Source organism: Tachysurus fulvidraco, chromosome 14 (assembly GCF_022655615.1).
Source record: "Tachysurus fulvidraco isolate hzauxx_2018 chromosome 14, HZAU_PFXX_2.0, whole genome shotgun sequence".
Lineage (NCBI taxonomy): Eukaryota > Metazoa > Chordata > Actinopteri > Siluriformes > Bagridae > Tachysurus > Tachysurus fulvidraco.
In genome coordinates this window covers 17,474,646-17,484,727 of record NC_062531.1, presented here as the reverse complement: position 1 = coordinate 17,484,727, position 10,082 = coordinate 17,474,646, and the positions used below count along the sequence as shown (strand labels likewise).

At 42.2% G+C, this 10,082-nt stretch overlaps 1 protein-coding gene across 1 annotated transcript; it reads left to right on the top strand.

The window, feature by feature from the left end:
- The first annotated feature begins 6,732 nt into the window (after nucleotides 1-6,732).
- Nucleotides 6,733-7,801, top strand: LOC125138552 (DNA-directed RNA polymerase II subunit RPB1-like). The gene is made up of 2 exons (XM_047800249.1): nucleotides 6,733-6,771; nucleotides 7,080-7,801. The coding sequence occupies exons 1-2, from the start codon at nucleotides 6,768-6,770 to the stop codon at nucleotides 7,598-7,600; spliced, it is 525 nt and encodes a 174-aa protein (XP_047656205.1). The 5' UTR covers nucleotides 6,733-6,767; the 3' UTR covers nucleotides 7,601-7,801.
- Nucleotides 7,802-10,082: the final 2,281 nt, after the last annotated feature.

Below are 10,082 nucleotides of genomic sequence, written 5' to 3'. Positions count from 1 at the left end.
TCATTTTGGTGACCTTTTATGCAATAACTTGTTCTGGATTAGCTTGTCTGCTGGTATCTTAATGAGCACGCTTTTCCTAAATTATTTACTGCATTGTTGTCAAATTGCTTCCTCATGTACCACCTTTGTCAGTCCATACACAATTCATAAGTTTAAAGACCAGACTGAGAACAGAATAGATTTAATGAACTTTACTGAAGTATTAATAATTATTTTCATCATCATTTCTCTGCCAATGGATTTAGTACACTGCAGTTCCAATCTTCTCAGGTGCAATTTGCGGAATATGTTCACAGCTTCATCGAGGTTGACTGGCATGTCATAGTGTGTAAGGATGAGAGCCAGGGATGACAAGCAGTCCTCTCCCATGCTGCTACACATGAATGTGTTCAGTCTCCGGAGAGTGCTGGCCGACCGTTCACATTCACATGAGGTGACTGGCAGAGTACAAGCTATTTTGAGAAGTTGACATTTGTTCTGATGGCTTGTATTGCCACTTCAGTGGTCAATCAGATCTGGTGAAGGTAAGTCATCTTGGTAAAGTTGGACTACTTCAGAAATGTCCACTGTCACACCTGAGTTAGACGGAATTAGACCCAGGAGCCTTGATGCAGTTACAGATAGAGGACTGAATTTGGATTCAAACTCCAATATGACATGGTCTAGGAAAGGTATAGCCATGTTGTGACGATAGTAGTCTTTTACAGTTTCAGCAGGTACATTTTCTCTCTGTGTCTGCCTTCCAGCAACACGTGGTTGATCGGTATGCTCAACATCGATCTGAGCAGCCATCCTGATGGCTTGCTTGTAGGTCTGGTTGAAGTCATCCTCAATTGTCTCACGTAGCTCCTTGTAGATATTCTTGACCTCATCTACAGTACCATGCTAAATGCCTCCACGATGTCAACTGAGGTTTTTTGTAGCTTCACTGTGATGCCTGTAAGGTGGGACAAGACTTGATAGACGGTGAGAAAGGTCAGGATGAAACCTAAGTTTTGGAGCCCAGACAAGAGACTATAGGCCTCTGCTTTGTATTTGCCCTGCCATCCAGTGGTGACATCTTGGCTGTAATCTTCTGTATGGAGACCAAGTGCGATGACTTCTAGAGCCTTAACAATAAAGACAAAGGCACTATAAAAGTGGCTGTATGTGTTAGGTCTTTCTGCCCATCTTGTACGACATATGTCAATCAGTGGGTGACAAAGTGGTAAATGGAAGAAAACACGATATGCAAACCCTAGATTTGAAAACTAACAGACTATGCCACCCTGGGACTTTCACCCAGGGAAATATGAATCACCTCACAATACTATAAGGATCACAAGTTCGTTCTACCAATTAATGAATGAGCAGGAGACGTGAGTACAAAAAAAAAAAATATTTATTAACACAGCCAGTCAAATAAAATATTTCAAAATAAGCAAAAAGAGAAATCAAAACTTGTGCAGGGCTGCAGCTGAACAGAAGTAGATTTAAATATCCACATTATGCATGTGTCCAATCACACACACTCATTCAGTGCTCGGTGAAATGTCGGTGGTCACACAGCACATGGTGCACAGAAACACTCAAAAAGTGAAGGAAAGTCAGGCCTCTTGGCCTTTGGGCCTACAGCTCCTGCAGAGAGTACACAAAAAGCAACAATATACGTTAAAATTGACAATGCTTAAACCAAGAACACCAAAAAACAAAACAAACGAATGAAGATATGAAAAAGGCAAGAAAAACACAAAAGAAATAAATCAGACTTCAAGCCAAATAATTAAATAAAATACACAAAAAAATAACTCATTACCACACTCTGACTTCGGAGTCAGCAACAGCTTCTTATATTGAGATAGGCTGAATGAACACTTTAACAAGGTCAGAGAAAGGTAACAATATTGATATAAATAAAGAAACAAATATGAAACCAAAAATAAACAATTACAAAACAAGGCAATTTAGCGAGGAGCAAAGAAATTTAACAAGGAACAAAACAGCAGCGTTGTCCCGGGAACAATGTGCAGCCTCAACTGCACATACAGCAGAAATCCTCCTGAACCTAACAGAAAATGTCCCGCACAGTAAATGAGTGCAAGTTAAAAATATAAAACCCCCAAAACCCTTAAATAAAATGCTATTGCATACCGGAGAAATACAGCCGTCCACCACACCAAATCAACAGATACAGTACTGGTTCGGTAATAGACCAGATACAGATGGACATCGGGTAACGAAAGAATGCTGACAGGGGAATACAAAACAACACTACAACGCCTGGCATTTAAACTAGTGTCCCACGTAAGATGAATAAAACACATACTGTACCTGAGAGTTTGTGTACAACAGAGTTTGTTTTGACCCTTTTCTTTTTCCCGTTGCGAAGCACTACGATAAAGCATACGTGCGGCATTAGCCTATTGTATGACCACAAAAAAAACGCTTAGCCATGCTGCTAACAGCCTCTAACCTCCCAGTTATCTGAAGGTGACTGGAAACAATGTAGAACCGTAGCGCAGCTAGCCGCACCAGTAACACCTAGCGGCCTCTGTTGAACACGGAACCAGAAACCGGAAGAGCACCTCAAAATGATGCACGTTCAATGACCAAGAACCTGAGGGAGCGTATATGCACCGGTGCTCTCCGATAGACTATTACTACCTGACGTCACAACAATAAGCTCTATCCTGTCACAAGTGGTTTCCTCTGTCCCACAGAGTGTGCATCCTTATGTACAACCTCCATGAGTAGTTGTTCCCTCTCTGGGCTGTACAGTAGGTGAAGAATATGATGGTAGACTTCATCTTGTCAATCATGTTGTGCACAACTGGAAGAGCACAGGAGCGTGCAATGACAAGGTTCAGGCAATGCCCATTACAATGCATGTACACTGCTTTAGGTGCATCCCTTTTGATCAGAGCCTGGACACCAACATTTTCACTGCTCATGTTGCTTGCACCATCAAACCCCTGGCCTCTGCAATCACCAATCTCTATGTTCAGGTGACTCAGCACATCCTTAATTGTGGTTGCAATGTGGCTGCCTGTGATTCGTGGCAGAGAGCAAATCTCCAGCAATTCCTCCCTGATATTTAGGTCTTTTTCCACAAAACTTATACACAATGGCATCAGCTCTACATTATGGGATGTCACGTCATCAGCCATGACTGTATAGATCTGTGCATTTTTGATCTCGTCCACAATCTGGGCCTGAATTATTTGCTTTCCTATCATGTCAATCATCTCATTTTGGGTTTGTGGCGAGAGGTACAGTAGGTGGCATTTCTGAGCTTTGGCTGTTCCATGTGCTGCTTCAGCTTCTCATCATGGTTTGCAAGTAGTTTCATCAGGGCCAAAAGGTTTCCAGGATTGCCAGTAGAATTCTGCTTCTCAGATGTACCTCTAAGTGCAATCCACTGTAGCACTCTCTGCTACAGACTTGAGTATGTGCCTGTTTTCTTTGATATTGGCTTTCTTCTTACTGTCCATAAGGACAGAGATTTGGGTCTGAGGTTTTTCAACTGTTTGGAGAAACAACTTTGCATTTTCAACTGCAGGCAAGTGATATGCTTTTGTTGAATGGCTGCCTATTACCACGCTTTTCTTGTGCCATTTTGTGAATGGGGCATTTACTAAAACTCCCATTTGTTTTCTCTCTTTGGCTTTGACAAACAGGGCACAGCACACACAGAAGGGACCATCAAGGTTGAAACTATACACCAACCACCAGCCATATTCCTCCAATCACCCGAGTTTGAATGCCATATTGCAGCCAGCAAGGAATTGTGCTGGAAAAATGAAGTTTTAGAAGTTTTTGTTGTGGTTCCTGAGTAAATGGTATTTCGCACACTATAAGATTTCTTCAACAGATTTTGTGGCCTGAATGAAAAATCCTATATCATTAAATATCTCCTTCTCCTGACCTCCCATGACAGGGTGTGGGCCCTCTTGACCTTCCCTGAGCTGTCGCATTTCACCTTGACCTTCCCTGAGCTGTCGCATTTCACCATGACCTTCTCTGAGCTGTCGCATTTCACCTTGACCTTCTCTGAGCTGTGGCATTTCACCTTGACCTTCCCTGAGTTGTCGCATTTCACCTTGACCTTCTCTGAGCTGTCGCATTTTACCTCGACCTTCCCTGAGCTGTTGTGAATCATCTGTTAATATACAGTATACACATTGGTCAGTGATGTGGTGTAAAGTGAATCCAACTGTTTCATTATCTGAAATACACTTGTATATTATTTGGCATTGATAATGATAACTTCCCTACAAAAAAAATCACCACAAATAATATGTTCCTGTTATCCAGTAACAATTGGCTTCATACTTTTTGGAAGACAAGCAAGATACATTAACCTTCCTATTTTCCCTGGGTCTTTTTGATCCGGCTGGAAGATTTTAATGTGTCATAACTTGGGTTTTCTTCCACATATTTGACTGAAATTTACCAGGATTGTTCCAAATTATGAACTTTGCAAGTAAAATTACAGTAATTTTGTCTATTTTCATTGATCTATGTGATCTATATACTTTGCGTTTTGGATCCGCTTGGGTCATTTTGACCCGGCCACATTTAGTGGGGCAATAGGTCACACTTTTGCCCTTTTCAGCGCAATGAACATACATACAGACACAAAAATGCACACATAAAATGTCCACTAGCACACGCACCCAAAACACACACATCAAACACCCCCCCCCCCCCCCACACACACACACACATGCAAACACACACACACAAATTGGGCATTGCATTTCATTAGGCCTCCAGAAAAGAAAAAAAGCCAAACATTTGTAAATATTTCACACTTTTGATTTGCCTTCGCCTAGCAGAGGGCAAAATATGATCTACCGAAATGATGCTACACACACACACACGCACACACAGTCAAACACTGTTCAAAGCATTGGGCATTGCAATACAGTTGGCCTCCAGACAAAACAAAAGCTATACATTTGTAAACATTTCACACACGCAAACATGCACACACACAAACACATATTGGGCATTGCATTTCTTTAGGCCTCCAGAAAAAAAAGCTACACATTTGTAAATATTTCTCACTTTTGATATACCTTTGCCTAGCAGAGGTAAAAATATGATCTACCAAAATGATGCTACACACACACACACACACACACACACACAGACACACACCCACACAAACACACACATAAGCATTGGGCATTGCAATTCATTGGGCCTCCAAAAAAAACAAAACAATCATTTGGAAATATTTCACACATATGCATTTGTCCAGATGGGGACAATATCTTCTCTTCTCTTCTTCTTCTACCAACAATCTTTACACACACACACACACACACACACACACACACACACACACACACACACACACACACACACACACATTGTGTTTTCATATTCACATCATATTTGTTTCCTCTCTCTTATTTATGAATTTCGTTGCATCAGTCAGCTTTGGCCTGGAGATATGCTGAGTACTGTTTGACATTTATCAGTCAGTGGTTATCCAAAATAATATTTAATACTTTCTGCTTATTTTACTCAAAACATGGCAAAATTTCATAAGGTTTATCGTTCATACATTAAGTATAATAAAAAACATAAGGAGGTAAACAAAGTTTTATTCACATGAAACTATGTCATGTATTTGAGTGTGTGTGTGTGTGTGTGTGTGTGTGTGTGTGTGTGTGTGTGTGTGTGTGTGTGTGTGTGTGTGTAGCCTGTTGTTGGTTGATCAGATGACATTAGGTGGGCAAAATAGATACATATTACACACAGAATGGTGATAATTGTAGAATTTTTGATTTATAAGCATTCAGGTCAATTTGGCCTGTAAAAAAACAGGTTTTATTATTTGCTGACATTAAAAATGGTCAAAATGGTTTCAAAACAATCACCTGCCCTTGAAATATACCAGCCTGTAATTGTGCATCAACTTTTGTGCCTCTATAGTGAAAATAATTCAAAATTTCTGATACATGTGAGGCAGTTCCTGTCGGAACTTAGAGCCCGCCTCCAAGCTGACATATCACAAGGGTGATTTATACTTAACTATAACTCTTTATCAACTACTTTAATCAATTCCTTCTAATTATACTATAATCAAAATTGTCGAAATAGTGAGAAAACTCCTCAGACCTGGATGAGAATGAGCAAAAACTTCTTTATTGTAGACAATCAGTCATCCATTCCATTGAGCTCAGAGAAAACAAAAATCACTAAGTCAAAAAGGAACAAATGAAAAAACCCAAAGGGAGCATTCACTTGTCACCAAAAACTTCTCTCTTGCAAAACAAAAACCAAAGTATCAAAAGAAATGAAGGAGCTGCAGCATCCAAAAATGGTTTCACCGTCCAAGCTACCCCACAGAAAACACTCTGAACTTCCCCTCCAAATTTCCCTCAATATATACTCTAGCGCTTCTAAGTGCCTCCTCTTTTTGACCCTTCCTACTTTCATACAAGTTCCCATTATGTGTCAAGTTGTTCTCTGAGGCTCCGCCTAATCATTTACATGCTTTCTTCTGAAATTCCCTTATTTCCCCGAACTACCTCATACGCACCCTCAGTGACTTCATATCCTGCCTTTCTGAATTCCCCTTATTTTCCAGAGTCATCACCTGACCCTTACTCATATGCCCTTATATGGATTTTCCCCCTTTCTCGATTTCCTATTATTTTCAGCCTTTTTCGTCATTGTATTAAAAAATATGCTCAAGAGAGCTCTACTTCCTTGTTGTTATCACATTTGTCGCTCAGCCTTTACTTCGTGGACTTATCTTCTCCTCAGCTACAATGAGTAAGTTTTCCTCATTTCTGCTCTTACTATTCTTACTTGATTATATGTTTAAATGATTATATGTTAATATTATTTAACTGACATATCCTACTTGGTTATATTATATTGCTTTGCTGCTGTTGCTAAGCTTTGCTATGACTGTGTATGTATTGCTATGCTGGAGTCCTTAATACTGGCTCTTTCTTAAACTTTGTAAGACTCTTGACCTTTATTATGATCTCAGTCTGGCCTTTAGACTGGGCTTGCTCATTGCATTCTTTAAGCCTTAGTTCCTTTATCTCATCAGGGCTACTCCTTTTCCCTCTTAGGTTCACAGCCTCAGGGTCAGCCAATTCATCCTGGTCACACCATCTGGATTTCCCGGTCTACTCCCTATAGGAGGCCAGTTCCTGCTGAGGTCATGGCCAGTTATCGCCGCTATCAGCTGCGTCATCTTTCTCAGGAGTTCTACTCTTTCCTGGAGCGCCTGTCCTCCCCTACACTCCCAGATTACCCTCTCTTGCCTTTTAACATTGTGCAGGCATCTTTGACTCACTCTTCTTCTACTCAAACATCTCTGCCTCCTATCCTGGTGGATCAGCGGACACAAACAGATGGTTGTCCACATGCTGAACCCTGTTGCCCTAGGCTGACAACTCCTACCTCTCCTCCCCGTGCCTCATCTCCTCGTTTTGCCTACATTCCCTCTCTCTCTCCTAGTTTGGCTTCTTCTCCCTTTAACTCTGAGACTGGTTCCCCAGGCTTTGTTCCCTCTTCCCCTTCTCCCAGGCCTGGATCCCCAGACTATACTCCCACTTCCCCCAGGCCTGATAGCTCTGGTTATTACTAAGTTTATTTGCAATAAACTTCCCTTTCTCTTTTATACTTCTTCTGAGTCCTGTGTGGTTTATTTGCATTAATTAATTACTCATTCTTATTATGACATCTGAGCTCTATACCCATATATCCTATGATATCAATAATAATAAGTCCTTACATATGCTCCTTTGGGGCACTTCTTAATGTATTATAGAATTTTCACAACATCATTCCCCTCATTGTGCTGTGTTTTGATATGTCACATGTCAATGTTGTGCAAATTTTTTATTTTCACGCGATGTGACCAGAATACACGTGAGGACAGAAAGATTGTGAAAGCTACTGGACCATTAGGGTGCCAATACTTTAGCGGACATGAGCATGTGACGTGATCCGAATACCCATGACGCAGTTCCCCTCATTGTGCTGAGTGTTTTGATATACGACATGTCCATGTCGTGTTAATTTTTGATTTAGCCACACATGACGTCACGTGGTTCGAGCACCGTCACCAGAATACACGGTGGGGTGCCAATACTTTTGGCAAAAAGTGGCTACTGAGGGTTTGGACATTTCATGTCAATACTGCAATCATTATGGAATTCTACTTATTATTATACTGCATAGAACACAGAGAGAGGAGCCGTGCCTGCGCTCTGCACACGCTGCGTGTGTGAGAACTTGGAGGAATTTTCGGAATCTGTCTATGTCTATGGGATGTTCGATCGTTGACTACTGGAAAACCGAAAGTTCCGTCGGAACTCCGAAATAAAATTTTGTCCTAAAGAACCTGTCTGAGTTCAGTGTAAATCGCTCGAAAACTTGCAGAGTTATAAACCTCAAAAGTTTATAATGGAAGTCTATGTGAAAAAAGGCCACTTTGAGCTTCTGTACCGGGAATGCCAGAATTCTGATCGCTTAGAAAAGTAAGAACATAAAACTTCAGACCAGGGTATACGACAACCGAATTTGGTGGATGTGGCTCGAAAGACCTAGGCCACATTTTTTAAAAAAAAATTTGGCTAAGAAGAATAATAATAACTAGATTAGTAAAGTTCGTCGTGACAAACTATGATGTTGGCTTTGATGGTGCAAGTATTTGCAAAGGCCGGTGCTTTTTGGAGAGGTGAGTGGACAAAAGGATCAGTGTTACTTTTGGAGCAAGTGGACAGAAAGATTGTGAAAGCTACTGGACCGCTAGGGTGCCAATACTTTTGGAGCTGAGCAGACATGAGCATGTGACGTGATCCGAATACCCGTGAGGCAGTTCCTCTCATTGTGCTGAGTGTTTTGATATGTCATTGTGCAAATTATTGATTTTCATGCGACGTCAGGTGACTTCATGTGACATGGCCAGAATATACGTGAGGCAGTTCCCCTCATTGTGCTGAGTGTTTTGATATGTCACATGTCCATGTTGTGCAAATATTTGATTTTCACGCGACGTCACGTGACGTCATGTGACATGGCCAGAATATACGTGAGGCAGTTCCCCTCATTGTGCTGAGTGTTTTGATATGTCACATGTCCATGTTGTGCAAATTTTTAATTTTCACGTGACATCACATGATTGGCACCCTAATGGTCCAGTAGCAGCACAAACATCTACAAAAGGAACACCCCCGGCCAGAGGCACTGGATGAGACAATACTCCTAGTGGAGTGAGCCCTGATGCCGAGAGGCGAGGCAAGACCGCGCACCGCATAGGCCTGAGCTAATGGCCTCCACTACCCAGTGCACCCGGCGCTGCTTGGAAACCAGATTACTCTTATTCCGGGCCCCCAATACAGACAAAAATGGGCGGAGGAGTTACTCCACGAGCTAGAGCAGTGGACATAAGTCCACCAGGCCCTCAGTGGGCAAATGACTCAGAAAGGTGGTTCTCTGAAAAGGAGAAAGCACACACTTATCTGGGTCCGACCTGAGGCCTAAAGACCTCATATGGGCAAGCACAGCATCTCGATGACTGGCCACCATAGCCTTCAACTAGGTCAGAGTGAGCCAGTCGTCCAGGTAATTCAGTTGACGAATGCCCCGGAGACACAATGGTGCCAGGGCAGCGTCCATGCACCTTGTTAACGTGCATGGTGAAAAGGGCTAGGCCAAAAGGAAGAACACAATACTGGTACACTTCTCCCCCCCAAACGTGAACCTGAGGAACTTCCTGTGCTCTGGCAGGACGCCTATGTGAAGATAAGCATCCACAAGTTCAATCGTCACAAATCAGTCTTTGGACCTCATCTGGGACACGATAACCTTGAGCGTGAGCATCTTGAACTTGTACATCCTCAGAGTACAGTTCAGAGCCCGGAGGTCCAAAATCGGACACAGCCCCTCGTCCTTCTTGGGGACCACAAAATATCGGCTGTAAAAGCCGGAGTCCCGCTCTGGGAGGGGAAAATGCTCTATGGCCCCTTTCCTAAGGAGTGAGAGACATTCCTCCAACTCGATGCCCAACCATCGTGGGCAGCACACCTTGGAAGCGCAGAGGACAGGAGAGGAACCTGATGCTG